Below are 19,638 nucleotides of genomic sequence, written 5' to 3' on the forward strand. Positions count from 1 at the left end.
AGTCATCAGAGGGCACTGTGTTGAGGCAGGGTAATGGTAAGGCTCTATAATTGATATCAGCGCCCTGGGTTAGGGAAGGAACAAAAAAAAATGGCCCAGACTCCTACTGTTGCTTCAAGTGCTTGAATGCCAGGACAGAACAGGACAGGACTGGACCAGGCTTGCTGCTGTGCCCCCAGAACACAACTTGTGCTTGTTCCCCAATCGGAGGTCAATGCCTTCAGGAGGAGAAAACTGGTGACAAACCAAAAGGCTTCCTAAATTCTGTGTGTCACAGTAGGTTAGCATCCGAATAGCACCTCTCCAAATAATCACATTTTCAAAAAGAGTCTGTTTCTGATGAGGGAAGCACGTTTACAAAACTGGGTTAAAAACTTTTCAAGGCTCTGATTAGGTCTAATCTGTGTCCCCTCACACGGTGGGAGATAAGGAGGCCCTGGAAAAGGTTCAGAAAGGACCACTACATTAATACCTAGTTTGAAAGCCCTAATTATCACGATAAGTTGAGCGAGCTGGGTCTTTTTACTCTCGAAACGCATAGACTTTGGTGCGATTTGACCAAAGTGTTTAAAACAGTGAAGGGGCTTAACTGTGTCCATCTGGACAGATTATTTGAATTAGAGGAGTTAGGGAGAATGAAGGGACATGCGCACAAGTTACGTAAGCATAAAACTAGGTGTCTGGAGGCTTCTTTTCACAGAGGGTCACGGACCAATGAAATGAATTGTCAGCTCCTGGAGCGAGTGCAGATTCACTGAAAACAGTCAAAAGAGAGCTGGCGAGTAGTTCCTGGAGGAGATAGATATACCTGTGTACAAAAGGTTAGGTGGGATGTTGAGTGATGTACCTTGGGTGACATGTAGTCACTGTTACCTCCTGGAACCCACTTGAATTGCCTTTAGGGGCTGGAGAGGAATTTCCCAGAGTTCATTTTCCCCCCTGAATTGGCCTAGGACATTTTTTTTTTGTTGTTTTGATGCCTCTCCCAGGATACATCATGGCTGGTGGTAGATAGGGAGCATTGGGGTTTGTGATGTTTACTTGCAACATGACTGTATGGGACAGGCTCAATAGACCAGCTTTTCTTATCCGTCATTATATGTTCAAGGCAAAGACATTCTCAGAGTCATACAGCACGGATAGAGGCCCTTCGGCCCATCGTATCCGCGCCGGCCATCAGCCCTGTCTACTCTAATCCCATATTCCAGCATTTGGTCCGTAGCCTTGTATGCTATGGCATTTCAAGTGCTCATCCAAATGCTTCTTGAATGTTGTGAGGGTTCCTGCCTCCACAACCCTTTCAGGCAGTGAGTTCCAGACTCCAACCACCCTCTGGGTGAAAAAGTTATTTCTCAAATCCCCTCTAAACCTCCCACCTTTTACCTTGAATCTATGTCCCCTTGTTATAGAACCCTCAACGAAGGGAAAAAGCTCCTTAGTATCCATCCTATCTGTGCCCCTCATAATTTTGTACACCTCAATCATGTCCCCCCTCAGCCTCCTCTGCTCCAAGGAAAACAAACCCAATCTTCCCAGTCTCTCTTCATAGCTGAAGCGCTCCAGCCCTGGTAACATCCTGGTGAATCTCCTCTGCACCCTCTCCAAAGCGATCACATCCTTCCTGTCGTGTGGCGACCAGAACTGCACACAGTACTCCAGCTGTGGCCTGACCAGTGTTTTATACAGCTCCATCATAACCTCCTTGCTCTTATATTCTATGCCTCGGCTAATAAAGGCAAGTATCCCATATGCCTTCTTTACCACCTTATCTACCTGTTCCGCCGCCTTCAGGGATCTGTGAACTTGCACACCAAGATCCCTCTGACCCTCTGTCTTGCCTAGGGTCCTCCCATTCATTGTGTATTCCCTTGCCTTGTTAGTCCCTCCAAAGTGCATCACCTCGCACTTTTCCGAGTTAAATTCCATTTGCCACTGTTCCGCCCATCTGACCAACCCATCTATATCGTCCTGCAGACTGAGGCTATCCTCCTCGCTATTTACCACCCTACCAATCTTTGTATCATCAGTGAACTTACTGATCATACCTTTTACATTCATATCCAAGTCATTAATGTAGACCACAAACAGCAAGGGACCCAGCACCGATCCCTGTGGTACCCCACTGGCCACAGGCTTCCAGTCACAAAAACAACCTTCGACCATCACCCTCTGCCTTCTGCCACTAAGCCAGTTTTGTATCCAAAGTGCCAAGGCACCCTGGATTCCATGGGCTCGTACCTTCTTGACCAGTCTCCTGTGGGGGACTTTATCGAAGGCCTTACTGAAATCCATGTATACCACATCCACTGCGTTACCCTCATCCACACGCCTAGTCACCCCCTCAAAAAATTCAATCAAATTAGTCAGACATGATCTTCCCTTGACAAAGCCATGTTGACTATTCTAGGGTGACAAGTTAACAGAAAAATGGTGCCAAAAAATCCAACTACCTCTATTTCTCTCTTCTCCCCCCAAAGTGTATAGTTATAGCAGAACTGAGGGTTTTTTTTTAATCCCAGTGATAAAACATACCAAATCTGCATACTTCTTGCACAAAGCTGCCAGTTTCTCCTCTGGAGTGGTGAGCGTGTTCAATGCTTGCATCAGCAGCATCACTTCCTTCCCTGCAGTGCAATAACAGATTCAATGGCAATTTTTATTTCAGATATAAAATTTACACCTACATTTCCATTTAACACCTTGGTTAATGAATCAGTCTCTGGATGTTTTACACCATCACTGTATTTTAATGAGCAACTAAAGCCATTCAATAAATAGACCGATTTTATCAAAAACACAAATTGGCTCTGCTGCCTTACAGGCGCTTGAACTGGAATATTAAAAGCATTGCTGAATTGGAAAGTAAATGTTAATGCGGATTGATTGTTGGACTTGGCATTTATGTAAAACAGAAGTAGAATTAGCTATCATTTTGAGTATTTAATCGATAAATACCGATCACCTACAGTTAGTGAGGCCAATCAAGCAAGTGAGCTGAAGGGACGTGATCAGCAAATCCACTGAATTGACTAATCAATGACTTAATCCAGCTCGTTGATACGTTCAGGCCCCAAACTCCTTTCTGCATATGATGTCATCAGCGCTCTAATTAAAAACAGTTGAAAAAAATACTCTCAAATAAATCACTTAAAAAGATATCAGAGTACCTGGACCTTCTTACAATTTCTGTCCCCTCTCCTGCTGACTCAATTTTTCTGCTAGTTTTATACATAATATATCTCCCAGAGACCAGCTTTCAGAGAGAGCGGTTTTTTGTTCATACTCGAGGCCCTTTAACTGTGATCTAGAAACATAGAATCGTTATAGCACAGGAGGCCGCCATTCGGCCCAACGAGCCTGTGCCAGCTCTTTGTAAGAGCAATCCAATTAGTCCCATTCCCCTGTAGCCCTGCAAATTTCTTCTCTTCAAATATTTATCCAATTCCTTTTTGAAAGCCACGACTAAATCTGCTTCCACCACCCTTTCAGGCAGTGCATTCCAGATCGTAACCACTCGCTGTGTAAAAGGTTTTTCCTCATGTCACCTTTGGTTCTTTTGCCAATCACCTTAAATCTGTGTGCTCTGGTTCGTGACCTTTCCACCAATGGGTACAGTTTCTCTTTATTTACTTTATCTAAACCAGTCATGATTTTAAACACCTCTATCAAATCTCCTCTCAATCTTCTCTGCTCTAAGGAGAACAGCCCCAGCTTCTCCAGTCTATCCACATAACCAAAGTCCCTCATCCCTGGAACCATTCTAGTAAATCTTTTCCGCACCCTCTCTAAGGCCTTCACGCCCTTCCTAAAGTGCGGTGCTCAGAATTGGACACATCTGCAAGACTAATAAACTAAATAAAAATGAGGCAGTGTTAATCAAGACTCCAGATTTTTACTATTATTTATTAAAAGGTTTCCATAACTCTTGGAAATTGTTTAACCTCCTAACTTGCATTTTTATGACGTCTTTGACATAAGAAGAAATGCTCCAAAGCCCTTCGCATTGGAGAGATCGCCACAAGCAAATCGCAGAAGGCAGGACCTAGACAGCTGAAAGCTCTGCCACCAAAAGGAGGAAGCCAGAGTTGGCGGAGCAGAGTGCACAGGCTGCAACATAGTGTTGGAGGAGGTTGTAACTGGGGAGGAAGGATTTTGGATTCAGTGTGAGGGGGGACAGGAGCATTAGTGGAGGTTTGTGAGAATAGGGAAGACAGACAAGCAAGACAGGAAGCTAATTTTTGAACAAGTTGGACTTTGCGTAGCACGGAGCACAGAAGACAGACGAGGGCGATGTTACAAAGTAAAATCTTAGTAACCAAGGCATGGATAAGGGTTTCGACGGCAATGCAGGCAAGATGGGGCAGAGGACGGCAATACTGCAGAGGTAATGGTATTGGATGAAGATAAGATAAGAGTTTCAGGCTCAGCTCATGGTTGAACAGGACATGGAAGTTCCACCACTTGGAGGAAGCACTAGGGGTAGCAAGGCCACAGAATGCACAACCATCTTTAGCTAAAAGTGCTGAGTAGATGATCCTTCTTGGCCTCCTCCTGAGGTCCCCACCATCACAGGAACATAGGAACAGGAGTAGGCCATTCAGCCCCTCGTGCCTGCTCCGCCATTTGATAAGATCATGGCTGATCTGTGATCTAGCTCCATATACCTGCCTTTGGCCCATATCCCTTAATACCTTTGGTTGCCAAAAAGCTATCTATCTCACATTTAAATTTAGCAATTGAGCTAGTATCAATTGCCGTTTGCGGAAGAGAGTTCCAAACTTCTACCACCCTTTGTGTGTAGAAATGTTTTCTAATCTCACTCCTGAAAGGTCTGGCTCTAATTTTTAGACACAGATGCCAGTCTTTAGCCATTTTGATTCGCTCCATGTGACATCAAGAAACGGCTGAGTGCACTGAACACAGCAAAGGCTACGGCTCCCAACAACATCCTGGCTGCAGTGCTGAAGACCTGTGCTCCAGAACTATCCACGTCTCTAGCCAAGTTGTTCCTGTACATCTACAACACTAGCATCTACCTGACAATATGGAAAATTGCCCAGCTAGGTCTTGTCCACAAAAGCAGAATATCTCCAACCTGGCCAATTACCACCTTACTCTCAATCATCAGCAAAGTGATGGAGCGAGTCAACTAAGCTATCAAGCAGCAATTACTCACCAATAACCTACTCACTAATGCTCAGTTTGGGTTTAGCCAGGATACCGCCCCCCCCCACCACCCCCCGGCTCCAGACCTCAAGGTCACGAGCTGAATTCCAGAGGTGAGGTGACAGTGACTGCCCTTGTCAGCATTATGGGAGCACCACCACGACATGGACTACAGCGGTTCAAGAAGGCCCACCATTACCTTCAAGGTCAACTAGGGATGGCCAATAAATGGCAGCACTGCCAGCGACGCCCACATCCTCAGCACGAATATTAAAAAAATTTGGTTCACCCTAAGCAAGCAGTCGGGCAGAGTTGGAGTCAGGGCAAGGTTCTGGAGTTTTTGGCAAGAGCAGAAGATGAGGCTTCGATTTTCCAAATGTCAAAACTTTTTTTGAAATTGATTTAAAGGATCAACCTAAACTGGCACTGTGGAGCTGAGGTGAAGACTTAAACCAGTGGTCTGCAGTTCAATTAGACTGCTGCAAGGAGGTGCTGATTGGCTTTCAGGCACCTGCTCCTGGGAGAAGGAAAAAAGAATGGAAGACTGTCTCTAAACTGAAAACGGACAACTTGTGTACCCCTCCTAGCAGCCGGCTCAAGAACGCAATTGGCAGAGACCAAGCAGGTCAACTGTCCCCTCAACAGTAACTGATGTATGGCCATGGGATAACCGTGTAAAGGAAAGGAAGGCAGACTTTAAATGAGGCAAAGTAAATCTCCAAAGCTGGAACTTCAAAACTATATTCAAGACAACTTGTGTTTATCCTCGCCCACTTTGAATCCCCTCACTATGATTTGACTTTGGTTAGATGTGATTTCAGCTACACCTCCCCTTAAGCTACTAATATGAATGGAGCTTCAAGTCTTCACAGGCATATGGCAAAGGCTGAATCTGAAAATACCACTAATTTTTGCCACAATCTCAGTAGAGATGCTGAAAAACAAACTAGCAATGATTACCTGAAAAGGTCGTAACTAATTTGCAGTCACTGCACACATGGAGCTGAAGGGCAATTCCTACCCACTTTAGATGTGATAAAAGGCTTAAAGACTGTTGACACACTGGGTTAATATACTAACACACCCAGCCACTATGTGCTCTGTCCCATAGGTTGTGCCCACAATTCCTCAATCTCAGATGGGCTGATAAAGGGTAGGAGGGGAGAGCAGAACTTTGTGTGTTGTAAAAGGAAGCAAAGCCTTTCTCCTCTCCAATCACTGCTGGCATTTAGATCCCCTAGTCAGGGTTCCAGCTGTCCAGCCTCAGTCCCTGATTTGTCACCTCAGTTGGGGAGAAATTTGTAGAAGTGATTCTCGTAAAATAAAATAAAACTGTTTATTGTCCCCCAGATCCCGCTGGAAGTGCATGTGGATGTCAGACGAGGACTGTTTGTCTGCAATACCCTAACCCTGCGATACCCTAACCCAGATACCCTCCTGACACTCACCATCCAGGCCACAACACCAGAAACCATCTGATGCTCGTGAATCTTCACCCAGCAAGGGGGCTAATGCCACCGGGGGGGTGGGGGGGACTGATAGAAGAGGGGTGGGGAACATCGTGGGCAAAGTCCACTGCTGGCAATATTTTAAAGGAAAACTTACACTGTAGTATGTGAACTATTATGAAATAGTTTTTGTTTGTTTTCAATGAATTAAAAGTCCCCATGTTCTCCTTTACTGTAACTTTGCTCTTACACCATGCTCCTAGCTAACAGTAGGAATTTACAGGACTGGAAAAGTCTCTACAGTCCACCTGGGGGCTCCCAAAATATCCAACCAAATCTCCATTAAATCTTTCCACACACTCTGCCCCCACTGCCTCCTTGGGCGCTCTATTCCATACATTCACCATCCTCTGTCAATTTGCTAACTCTAAACTATGCGAGCACCTGGCCTGTCTAAGCTGCAGCCCAGGTCCACTGACTAGTAACAATCTCAAACATATCAGGGTTCAGTTTGGGGTTCAATTTATCTAATCCCATAAAGGAGTTTGAACACCTCCCCTGAGCTGTCTCTTCTCCAGAGTAAACAATCCCAGGCTCTTCAATCTCCCCTCATTGCTCAGAAGCTATAAACTAGGCATCAGCTTGGTTGCCCTTCACTGTACCCACTCTAATGTCTGGGTATCCTTGCTGTAGTGCAGTGATCAGAACTATAAACAGTATTTCAGATACTGCCACCCCAGTGCCCTGTACCGTCACGTCCATGGTTCAGTGGTAGCACGCTCGCCTCTGAATCAGAAGGTTATGGGTTCAAATGCCACTCGAGACTTGAGCACAAAATCTAGGCTGACACCAGTGCAGTACTCATCATAGAAGCTTAAGGCATAGGAGGCGGCCATTTGGCCCATCTTGTCTGTGCCGGCCAATAAAGAGCCATCCAGCCTAATCCCACTTTCCAGCTCTTCGTCTATAGCCTTGTAGGTTGCAGCACTTCAAGTACTTTTAAGAGGTTTCTGCCTCTACCACCCTTTCAGGCAGCGAGTTCCAGACCCCCTACATCCTCTGGGTGAAAAAATTTCTCCTCAACTCCCCTCTAACCCTTCTACCAATTACTTTAAATCTATGCCCCCTGGTTATTGACATCTCTGCTAAGGGAAATAGGTCCTTCCTAACCACTGTATCTCGGACCCTCATAACTTTATACCCCTCAATTAAATCTCCCCTCTGCCTCCTCTGTTCCAAAGAAAACAACCCCAGCTTATCCAATCTTTCCTCATAGCTAAAATTTTCCAGTCCTGGCAACATCCTTGTAAATCTCCTCTGTACCCTCTCTAGTGCAATCACATCTTTCCTGTAATGTAGTGACCAGAACTATAACCAGTACGCTAGCTGTGGCCTAACTAGTGTTTTATAGAGTTCTAGCATATCCTCCCTGCTCTTACATTCTATGTCTCGGTTAATAAAGGAAAGTATCCCGTATGCCTTCTTAGCCACCTTATCTACCTGACCCGCTACCTTCAGGGATCTGTGGACATGCTGAGGGAGCGCTGCACTGTCGGAGGTGCCGTTTTTCGTTTGAGATGCTACGCTGAGGCCCCAGCTTCCCACGACACAATGCAAAGAAGAATAGGGGAGTTCTCCTGGAGTCCTGGTCAATATTTATCCCTCATCCAACATCACTAATAGATTATCTAGTCATTATCTCATTGCTGTTTGTGGGACCTTGCTGTGTGCAAATTGGCTGCGCCATTTCCCAACATTACAACACCCATAACAACTGTATCTGCTCCTGTACACGCTAACCTTATTTGACTACAGAGTTCTTAGTCCAATTCCTCCTCCTGTCCTGGTGGTCTGACTTAGAGATTGTTTACTTCCCCTCCTGTCTCTCATTCCTGTACACACGGTTTGCACAACCGGATCAGATAGATCCAGCTCTGTTATAATCAAACTCTCTTTCACATCAAAGACTACAACTTTTCACAGTTTGCCTTTCCTATCGCTACGAAGTAATTCGCATCCATGTATGTTTACCCGACCCACGTCCTCATTGAACCCAGGTCTCGGCGATGCCGACATCACAGCCCGCGTCTCGAGGAAGGTCCTCCCATGTTATTCCACATCCTTGAGGCATCCATTTTCTCCACTTCCTCGAGTAATGTATTTATTTTATTATTTCCATCTGTGGTGAGACCCTAATATTTCACACACTTAACTATTGTATCAGTACTTGATCACCTACCAGCCCTGCTTGGTACAACAACTTCTATCTTCTGAATTTCCTCTCTTTCTACACCTGCTTGCTAGATTCTCATCCTCAACCTCCATTAACTCCCACCTTTCTCCAAAACTCCCACTTGTATCCTGTCCTGCAGAGCCTTCACCCCTCACTGAGCCGCTGGCTCCGCGTGCTTCAGTGCATTTAATTCAAAATCTTTGACCTAGTCAATAAACCCTTCCATCCACCCTATCTCTGCAGTCTCTTTCCAACCTGTATCCTCTCCCAAATGTTCAATTCCTCTGTGTTCCATGCCTTCTGTGTAACACCCCCACCACCTTTCATCCCGCCATTAGTGGCACAGCTTTCAGCTGCCTCTGTTCAACTCTTTGAAACTACACTCCTAAACCTCTTTGTCCCTTCTCTTCACTCTTTAAAAACCTCAAGACCAATCTCTCTGACCAAGCTTTCAGTCTCTCCCTCCCCCAAGATCTCTCCCTTTCTGGCTTGGCATCAATGAGAATTTAGGAAGCGGCTTGGAGAGTTTCTTCACATGAAAGACACTATATAAATGCAAGTTATTATGACTGTGGTTCTGTTCACCCCCCCTTTCCTCATTAGATTTAACCCTCCTCTGTTGTCTTAATACAGTATGTTTTACAGTTCTTAACGCAATTAGTAGCTTAATTTAATTCAGTTGCCTCACCCCTTCCAGCCAGCACCTCCAATAACATCAGCAACATTGCTTAAACAAAAATATTGCTTGATAAAATTCTGGTCTCAAAATGAACTGGAGAGGCTGCAGGGATACCCACCTAGAGCCTTTTCTTTGTTTTTATCCAGAACCAGATCATGCTCTCCCCCGGCAGGGTCCATTCGCATATCTTCGCTCCCAGGTATCTCTCCTCTCATTCCCAACGTGACACACGTAGGCTCAGCGGACAGTAGCCTGCTCACTCCGGTATAACAGGCTTGATGCAGGTTGCACGCATTCCCAATTATTTCAGCAGTGGCGTCCATTGGTTGAAGAACAGGTGTGGAGTCAGTGCAGGTACCACTGACCAACAAACCTCTGGAAGCTACATCCAATCCACAAACCTCCTGGGTTTCCATGGTTTCGCTTCCAAACTGTAAGCAAAAAAAGACATGATTTACCTAGATGGTGAGAAGGTGTTGCTTTTGATGAATTATATTTAGTTTGTACAACAGAGTAGGCCTCGTTTTTAATGCATCGGTCAGCTGATAAAAACACTACATAGTACATTTCAAAAAATCTGAAAGGAACAGAAAGAAAAGGAACTGAAAAAACAAAAGAACGGAAAGGAAAGGGGGGAAAAAAGGACAGAAAGTTTTAAGTAATATTAAGAATATCTCATGCATTGCTACTAAATGCAAAGTCATACTGACCGGGATGGTCCTAGTTTATGTCCTTGTTAATCAATGTCATGTCAGCTGATCTCAAATAAGGATGGCATTTGGTGCACTAAGTTAATGTCAGCAGGGAGTTCTATTTTAGTGAAGCAAACTCGTGATTGCCACTGACTTTAAAGATGATGGAGCTGTGAAAACTAGCTGTTCAACTTTTCTGGCAAGGGGAGTGATCCAAAAGTCCCAGGAAATTTCGGTGTGGTGCAAGCAATGGCACGAGTCACTTACACCACAATTTCCTGGGACCTTTATGCCATCAAATGGGCCCTGCAACATAGATGCGCCATTACAATGGTGCAAATCTCCAGCAAATTCTTGGCCAATTTTATAATCTGGATCAACTGTCCTTCCACAGTCGATTAGCCACCAATCCCGGAATGTCCAGGTTCACACATAGCCATATTGGCAAGGTATTTCGGGCTGCCAGCACCTTAACACAAGTCACAAGGAGGACAATGGAGGAACAAAAATGAACGGTTATCCCAGGCCAATTGCATCAACATTATCTTGGCATCACACTTTGAATTCTGAATGTCACTTAAAAATACTTCTTCGGCACCCAACTGAATGATGAACCTCACAGAAGCCTATTCTACTAATCAAAGACTCTGCAGACAATAAACATAGACACTGAATAGCCTATTTCACTTAAAAAGAGTTCCGTGCTGGCCTCAGTGTCGAGCTTTACTCTTCCCCCTCTGTCCCGCTTTAGGATGTTGACCAGGACATGGGAGAACTCCCTACTCTTCCTCAAATACTGCCATGCAATTTTTAATGTCCAGCAGAACCACTGGAATTGACAATGGAACCTTGGTGCATCATCTCACCCAAAATGACACCTCTCACAACCCTTAGTATTGGACTGAAATGTCAGTTCAAATGACTCTCAATCTTCTGACACTACTTTCGAAATAAGAGTTTACACACCAGAGACTGCATGTCAACTGTTTGATAATTTGAAAAACCTGACCAAAAGGTGGCTTTTGCCTAAAATAAACATCAGAGTGGACACAGCCCAAGCAGTCTGTGACAATCTTTTAATACCGGTGAATGTTTAAAAATCACGGATTGTCTCAAAATCTCCATTCGCTGCCGCACGCTTCCCCCAACCCGGCTTGACAAACTTTCTGCAGCCAGTCCTGCCAACATCCCTGGTTCTATCGCAGCCTCTCTGGTGCAGCCTTCACCCTCCACCCACACTGCTGTTCCCTTCTCAGGGAGGCCTTGAAATGATTCACAACTACACCGCTACTCGAGCCTGTAGCAGTTAGAAACTCACCTCAGGACGCAATGCACAATGAAAGTCTGGTATTTACTTTGGTGACTTTGTCATTTCGAATGCATTTTAAAATCCACGCAGTTTAATTCAATGCCAAACAGCTCCGTGGCAGTGGTGGGAGCAACTACTGTTGATTTGACAGTAACAGCAGTAGGGAAGTTAACATGTACACACTAATGTGCTAATTCTGTCTTAGAACAGAGTGTTAAGACATGGGCTCACACCCATAATACACCCACAGAATGAATCGAGCTCAGAACTCAAGTAGATGCTTCTAATTTTCCCAATTCGAAAGCTAGTGGATGAGTCATTCAGGCCACTTTTGCGAGACGCCTCTTTTGGGAGAAAAGCTGAACAGGGAACACCAGTTTATATATAAAAAAACAAAGTAAAAAATTGTCATCAAGAAAAACATAGCTGAAGAAGTAACCTGATCAGCAAGACACACAAGTACAAAAGCTGAAATTATGAAGTAATTAAGGACCTTCAGATTTAGCAGATATCTGTTTTTGGAGGGGGAGCAGCCTGGTGGAAAAGAGTGGATGAACACAGAAAAAGGGAGAATTGCTACTACACTGCGCTCACACCTGCTAATTCAGAAGCATTGGCAGAGGCCTAGTATCAGGTATGTGTCCTGTTGACCCCAGCTGGTGATGACCCAACAAGATAAAGTGTATCCTTATCACACTCTCCAAAGAAAGCATACAAAAACATAGCAATAAAGGGTCAACAGGGAAAGGAAACTCAACACACCGCACTGAACTGACTCTTTCGAGCAATCTCCACAACCGACCCCCACTTACAGTCAATATAGTGATGTGGCATCAAAAAGGAATGGACAAAACAAATCAGAAATACCACATAGGATGTACTATTTTTAATTTAATACTTTAATTGAGATAGATAATGTTAAGCCATTGAACACTTTTCGTGATGAAGTTCTTACAAATTCGACATTTAGGAAGGACAGGCAAAAAGGAAAAGGAGATGGGGTAGCGCTGTTAATAAAGGATGAGATCAGTACAGTAGTGAGAAAGGATCTTGGCTCAGAAGATCAAGATGTATAATCAGTTTGGGTGGAGCTAAAAACAGCAAAGGGCAGAAGACATCGGTGGGAGTTGTTTACAGGCCACCAAACAGTAGTGGTAATGTAGGGCACGGTATAAAGCAGGAAGTTAGAAGTGTGTGTAACAAGGGTGATACAGTAATCATGGGGGACTTTAATCTAGAAATAGATTGGGCAAACCAAATTAACACTAATACTGTGGAGGACAAATTCCTGGAATGTATACGAGATGGTTTACTAGATCAGTTTGTTGAGCAGCCAACTAGGGAACAGGCTATTTTAGATCTAGTATTGTGCAATGAGAAAGAGTTAATTAATAATCTTGTTGTAAAGGAACCCTTAGGAAGAGTGACCATAATATGATAGAATTCTTCATTAAGTTTGAAAGTGATGTAGTTCAATCCGAAACTAGGGTCTTAAATCTAAACAAAGGAAACTACGAAGGTATGAGCCGCAATTTGGCTGTGGTTGATTGGGGAACTACATTAGAAAGTATGACGGTAGACAGGTAATGGCTAGCATTAAAAGAATATATAATTTGCAACAAAAAATATTCCTTTAAGGCACAAAAACCCAACAGGAAAAGTGGTCCAACCATGGCTAACAAGAGAAATTGAAGATAGTACTAAATTAAAGGAAGAGGCATATAAAGTTGCCAGAAAAAGCAGTAAGCCTGAGGATTGGGAGCATTTTAGAATTCAGCAAAGGAGGACCAAGAAATTGATAAAGAAATGGAAAATAGAATGAGAGTAAACTAGCAAGAAACATAAAAATGGACTGTAAAAGCTTCTATAGGTATGTAAAAAGGAAAAGACTGGCGAAGGCAAATGTGGGCCCCTTACAGGCAGAGACAGCAGAATTTATAATATGGAATAAGGAAATGGCAGAGAAATTAAACAAATACTTTGTGTCTGTCTTCACGGAAGAAGACACGAAAAACCTCCCAAAAATACTAGAGAACCAAGGGTCTGGCGAGAATGAGGAACTGAAAGAAATTAGTATTAGTAAAAAAAAACCACTAGAGAAATTAATGGGACTGAAAGTCGATAAATCCCAAGGATCTGATGGATCTACATCCCAGGGTTTTGAAAGAGGTGGCTGTAGAGATAGTGGATGCATTGGTTATCATCTTCCAAAATTCTACAGATTGGACGATAGCAAATGTAACCCCACTATTTAAGAAAGGAGGGAAGAGAGAAAACAGGAAAGGCCTGGAAGTCACCAGCCTACAATAATTCCTACTGACCTGACAAGTCAGCTAAAGACATGTATTCACTGTATCTTACATGCCTGTAATCATCTGTTGGCAACAGATTTTAAAAACACCTGTAGACGTTTCCTGTACATGAGAGCTGAGTGCAGTGGAATGTTTTCATCATTAAGTTTTCAAGTACTAAGGGGAACTGATAGAGAGAAACTATTTCCGCTAGTTGGAGAGTCTAGGACTAGGGGACATAGCCTAAAAATTAGAGCCAGGACTTTCAGGAATGAAGTTAGGAAACATTTCTACACACAAGGGTGGTAGAAATTTGGAAAACTCTTCCGCAAACGGCAGTTGATGCTAGCTCAATTGTTAATTTTAAAACTGAGATTGATAGATTTTTGTTAACCAAAAGGTATTAAGGGATATGGGGTACAGTGGTATATGAAGTTAGGTCACAGATCAGCCACGATAGCGAATGGCAGAACAGGCACGAGAGGCTAAATGGCCTACTCCTGTTCCTATGTTCCTATCAGCCAACCATGCTCCCAATCAACGGCCCAACTGTAAATCTACTAATCTTAAGCGAGTGGGCCAGGGTTAATTTAAAGGCAGTATGGATTCATCAAAATTGAAGGGCTTCTTTGGAGGGAGGGAAGAAACAAACGGCAGTGGGCTTTAAGTTTATTTAATAAATAATTTAGCAGTCATTTGACCTGCACTGGGATATGAAAACAGAAAATGCTTTGTTGCAGTCAAAACTTTGGGTTCTTGTGATGCAACACCAGCCTCGCTATAGAGCAATGCTATAACCATCAGAGCCAGCCTAAGCCTAGGGGCCATTCAAAAACAGCCAGAACAGATGCAAAGATGATCTATTATTAACTAGCATCTCATATTTCCTGGTAAGCAAATAACCTCCTTCTAAGTAAATTTTATTCCTACATTTAGCAATGTTAAACATTATAAATTAATAAATGTAAAATCAGTATCATCTAACTAGTGAGTCTAAACTACAACATGTACTCTAGCGGATGAGAATAGGTAATGGATTGTGCATTAAACTACAAATATAATTGGATATACCAAGCATATTTCTCAACAGTCAAGAGTTCAAAATCACTCACCAATTGTTACCACTGTTAATCCTTCACTGTGGAAGTCACCACATGTCAACGAAAGCACCCGGCCCACAACAGCAACTTCTGGCCAAAAATGACCCAAAAAGCTTTAAACCCTTAGAGCAAGTGATGGGGCAGAAGCATCATTTTGGTTTAAGTGAGCAGATTCCCAGCCAACACTCAAAACAGGAGATTGAAAGCAAATGTCTGACACTGAGAAAATGTCAATCTTCTTCAATTTTTACATTTAATATCAAGAGAATGTAAATGCCATGTGCTAATTTCAGTAAGTACACCTGGATGGTCCTAACGTTATAGATCTAAAGCCATATATTAGAATAACTAGCCATTACCGTGCACCTTGAACAAGAGTATACACTTAATAACTGAGTTAGAAACTTAAAACAAAAGCAGCAATGCAACTACTTAAGTGGCTGTAGAGTCTGCATTACACTACAGGCCTTGGCCTTTCAATTTAAAAATAATTCACGGAGCAGTTCACACACATGATGCACAGCTCAAGAGAGCAGCTTATTCCCCCTCCAAACTCTCCCTTTCCTGAAGGTCCTTGAATGTATCGTTACCGCCCAGCTCTGTGCTCACCTCTCCCTATCTGAATCCCTTTAGTCTGATTTCAGCCCTGCCCATAGCACCAAAACCTCTCTGGTCAAACTCGCCAGTGACATCCTATATGACTTGTGATGAGTCACACGTCCTTGTACACACTTGACCACTCCACCCTCCTCCTCCATCCCTGTGTCTATTGACATCACCGTGTCAGCCTATGAGTTGAAGGTGGGGGCGGGACTTACGGCAAACAGTATATTTTACAGCAAAATCTATCTACTCAGCAGAGTCTGTTTAAACAGCGCACTACAGCAAACAGTCCACAGAGTTTATTTGAATAGAGTCTCTACGAACAACAGCAATGTCTCCCGATAAAAGCAGGATTATTTCTCCAGCAAAATGCAGTGAATGGAGGATAGTTACATTATACAAATTGATTATTTCTCCAGCAAAATGCAGTGAGTGGAGGATAGTTAAATACAAATTACGTGTGTAAAATCAATCCCAGTCACTTACAGCAGTGTGGTCTCCAGGCGTGATTGATGGGAGAATTACCCAATCATCTTCATTCTGGCCAGGAATAGTGGAGTCACTATCTGCAGCCTTCTGTTGTGGCCCATCGCTGTGGGACCACCCTTCAGTGGTTTCACTCCTGCCTGTCACAAAGCAGCCAGTAAATTTCCAGCAATGGTTTCTCCTCCCACTCCCACATGGTCATCTCCAGAGTACCATAAAGTTCCATCCTTGACCCCCTCCTTTTCTTTATTGACATGTTGCCCCTTGGCAACAATTTCCATAGGCATGGAGTCAGCTTCCACATAAGGTTCAACCTCCCCAACAACCCCTGGACTCCACGACCATGGCTGTGTTCAGACTGCCCATCGGTCATCAAGTCATAGACGAACTAGAACTTCCTTCACTTGAACATAGGGAAGATCAAAGCAATCTTATTTGGCAAGTGGCTTCCAGCTTTACCTCCTGCCAATTAGCTACTCATCCAGACTCAATCTGATGATGCACAACCTTGAGCTGAGCTGCAAGACCACTTGCCCGTGCCCTTCAGTCCTCCAACTCAGGCTGCCCGGTGCATCCTCCCTACACTCGGTGACTGAATCTTCAGCCCTATTCGCCAAATGTCACCCCCTAAACCCATCTGCCTCACTACCTCTCTCTCTCTCTCTCTACCTTTATAAGTGTTCTTTTCAACCATGTGCTTGGACCTCTTGTGAACTCTTCCATTACCGTTGGGCACCCATTTCCCCTGCGAGGTGTCTCAGGCTGGGCACTGTTAATACATTAATCCACAAAAGAAAAATGGCAGAAGAGACAACCTGGGGATCAAACCTTAATGGCCACTTTCTTTCCCATGGTTCTAGGATCTGACTGATCTAATGCTAACCGTGGTATCCATCATGTGCATAGCATGAACCAATCAGAATTTCACATTCATTTGTACAGACACAAAAAACTTTTTCTTAGCAAGTTACTTTCTGGATTAATCTTCAGACCTGGATCAGTCCTCACCTCATTTACCCAAAATACAGTCTTGCCTGTCTATCTTAGACCTCCCACCTGCCTTGGACAAACAGGCAACAGCTGAGAGGTAATCTAGCAATTTAAACCTGAACTAAAACCATATCTGCAGCCTTAAAATGAAGATAGAATGCTTCGTATAAAAGATGTGGTATTGGCATTCAACATGCATACTGAACTTTCACAGCAGAGCTCCCATTTTGTCGTTACTTATTGAAGTGAGATGAGGGAGGTGGGGGAAGAAGAAATGGCAACAGTGGACCAAGACACTGCTTGAACCCATCTTCAATCTGTATTGCTGCAAATCCTATAGATTCCCAGAACTTTTAACTGAATTCCTGGAACAGATGGGTGGAACTCCCCATAGGTGGCATGCTTACCTCAATAAAACGACAGAACTGTCTTGCTGTAAAAAAATGTAAAAGAGGCTGCACCAAGTGCACAATTAGGGCCTCTGAGGCAAGCCTGAGCTCCCCAGACCCCAGATAGAGCCGTGGCTTCATGGAGGCATAACTTAGATGCATTTCTAACAGGAATAGGCCATTCAGCCCCTAGGGCCTACTCCGCCATTCAATTAGGTCATAGCCAATCTGCACCTCAACTTCATTTTCCTGCCTTTGCTCCACATCCCTTGATACCCATACCCAACAATATTCTATTTAACTCAGTCTTGAAAGCTTCAATTGTCCCAACATTCCTCCTATTTATCAAAAGCAGTGCTATAAGATCCACTCTTGATGCACAGAAATAGTGTCTGATTGATTAGTTTTTCGACAACTATGCTTTCCCCTTCTGAAAAGCAGTCACTTCTTCCCACTCCCGTACAATACAAATATTTACATCTCCAAACCCGCTAAGAAAAATCATTGCATGCCAAGGCTGGCAATTTAACACCTCTTGAAGCACAACTCAAATCAGAGCAAGAGGGAATGACGCACAGTTCAGGTCTCCGTGACTCAAAGTGGATGTGACTGTGTACAACTGACAGCCGAAAGCAAGCCAGAAGCTTCCCCAATGCACCATAATTGCATCATACTAGGCTAGTTCTTAATATTCACCCTACGTTGTCCTCTCATCAGCATAAATCGAGGAAAAGCATGGTTGTCGAACTTATAATTAATTCACTGTCTGTACTTCACACGATCTATTCACTAAACCACATCAGTTAATCCATTCTTTCTGAAAATGAGCAGGCTGTAATGCTACTATTAAGTGGCAAGTCGTAAACATGTTATTTTTCCTACAAGCAGCACAAGTTGTGTAGCCATTACCCATAAGCACAATGAGTTTCCCAGGGTATTCTACCTATATGATACACTACAATGAAAACAACTTGCATTTATATAGCACCTTTAACGTAGTAAAACGTCCCAAGGTGCTTCACAGAAGCAGAAAATTAACACAGAGCCAAAGGAGGAGATATTAGGAGCGGTGACTAAAAGCTTGGTCAAAGAGGTAGTGATAAGGAGCGTCTTAAAGGAGGAGGGAGAGATTTAGGGAAGGAATTCCAGAGTTTAGCCACGTATAAACAATTTTTAAAGTGATTGTTAGTGCAGCAATTAGATTTTAGTCTCAACTATTGCACTTTAGTATCTTCCATGTCTACGTGGAGCAGTTTCACCTCTGCCCATAACATTTTGACCATTACCTTGGAAATCCCACTGGTTGAGATTAAAATTAAAAATCACAGCCAGCTGATGCCCAACATCTGTACGTTGAGAACTGGCAAGGAACAGGTTTCAATTTCTAGTTGACAGCAACATTAACCCAGTTCCTTCCTGAACTGCCACTTTTAAAAGTCATTATATATAGTGTCAAAGAATCACAGATAGAAATTTAAACTAGCCCAGAGACAAATTATTAAAGTGTAATCTTTATGAGGCACTGCCTGGGCTGTTTAGGGGACCCGAGTGGACCAGCATTAGTTTCAATCCATATACCTGAACAAATTATGCAAACAAAAGCCTGAATAACTAAATATATTCAATGATGGGGACACCCACCAGAACTGTGAAAACATATTGCAGCTCCACTCAGATTACAATGCCAGCTCTCGATTTTCAAGATGTTTACAGTGCAGCCCAAAAGCTGCAGTGCTCCAAGTTAAGGTTGCAGAATCCCAATCACCAGCCGACAACACAAGAGACGGTAACTCATCAACAAAATAACTAAAGATGCACTCAGTGGACCACGTACATTTTACAAAGAAGCTTGGTGATGTGCCACACACGCATCACGCAGCTTGGTGATGTGCAAGAACTTTTATACTGCACCAGTTGTGAGAGATCTGTAATTCAAATAAGTTGAATACAATTATATGAACTATTTTGAGTTTACTTCAAAATATTAAAACGCGATTATATTGAGTTACATCAAAACTACACTGCAGAAACAGACCATTTGGCCCAATTGGTCTATGCCAGCATTTATGCTCCATATGAGCCTCATCCCTCCCTCCCTATTTCATCTAACCCCATCAGGATACCCTTCTATTCCTTACTCTCTCATGTGCTTATCTAGCTTCCCTTTAAATGCACCAATGTTATTTGTTTCAGCTACTCCTTGTGGTAGCACGTTCCACATTCTTACCACTCTTTTGGTAAAAAAAAAGTTT

The 19,638-nt window shown here is 43.4% G+C and overlaps 1 protein-coding gene across 3 annotated transcripts in view; it reads right to left on the reverse strand.

Moving 5' to 3' along the window:
* Positions 1–19,638, reverse strand: part of LOC137327158 (gamma-taxilin-like) — a 49,736-nt gene that overhangs the window by 22,848 nt on the left and 7,250 nt on the right. For 2 of the 3 annotated variants that reach the window (XM_067992678.1, XM_067992677.1), the window contains exons 2-4: positions 16,008–16,147; positions 9,645–9,957; positions 2,533–2,624 (exon numbers count right to left, since the gene is read on the reverse strand). In XM_067992678.1, coding sequence (XP_067848779.1) covers positions 2,533–2,624; positions 9,645–9,942 — 390 coding nt within the window. In that variant the 5' untranslated portion in view covers positions 9,943–9,957; positions 16,008–16,147. The remainder of the gene's footprint in view (positions 1–2,532; positions 2,625–9,644; positions 9,958–16,007; positions 16,148–19,638) is intronic. The other variant, XM_067992675.1, reaches the window with a different exon arrangement.

Source organism: Heptranchias perlo, chromosome 11 (assembly GCF_035084215.1).
Source record: "Heptranchias perlo isolate sHepPer1 chromosome 11, sHepPer1.hap1, whole genome shotgun sequence".
Taxonomy (NCBI): Eukaryota; Metazoa; Chordata; class Chondrichthyes; order Hexanchiformes; family Hexanchidae; genus Heptranchias; species Heptranchias perlo.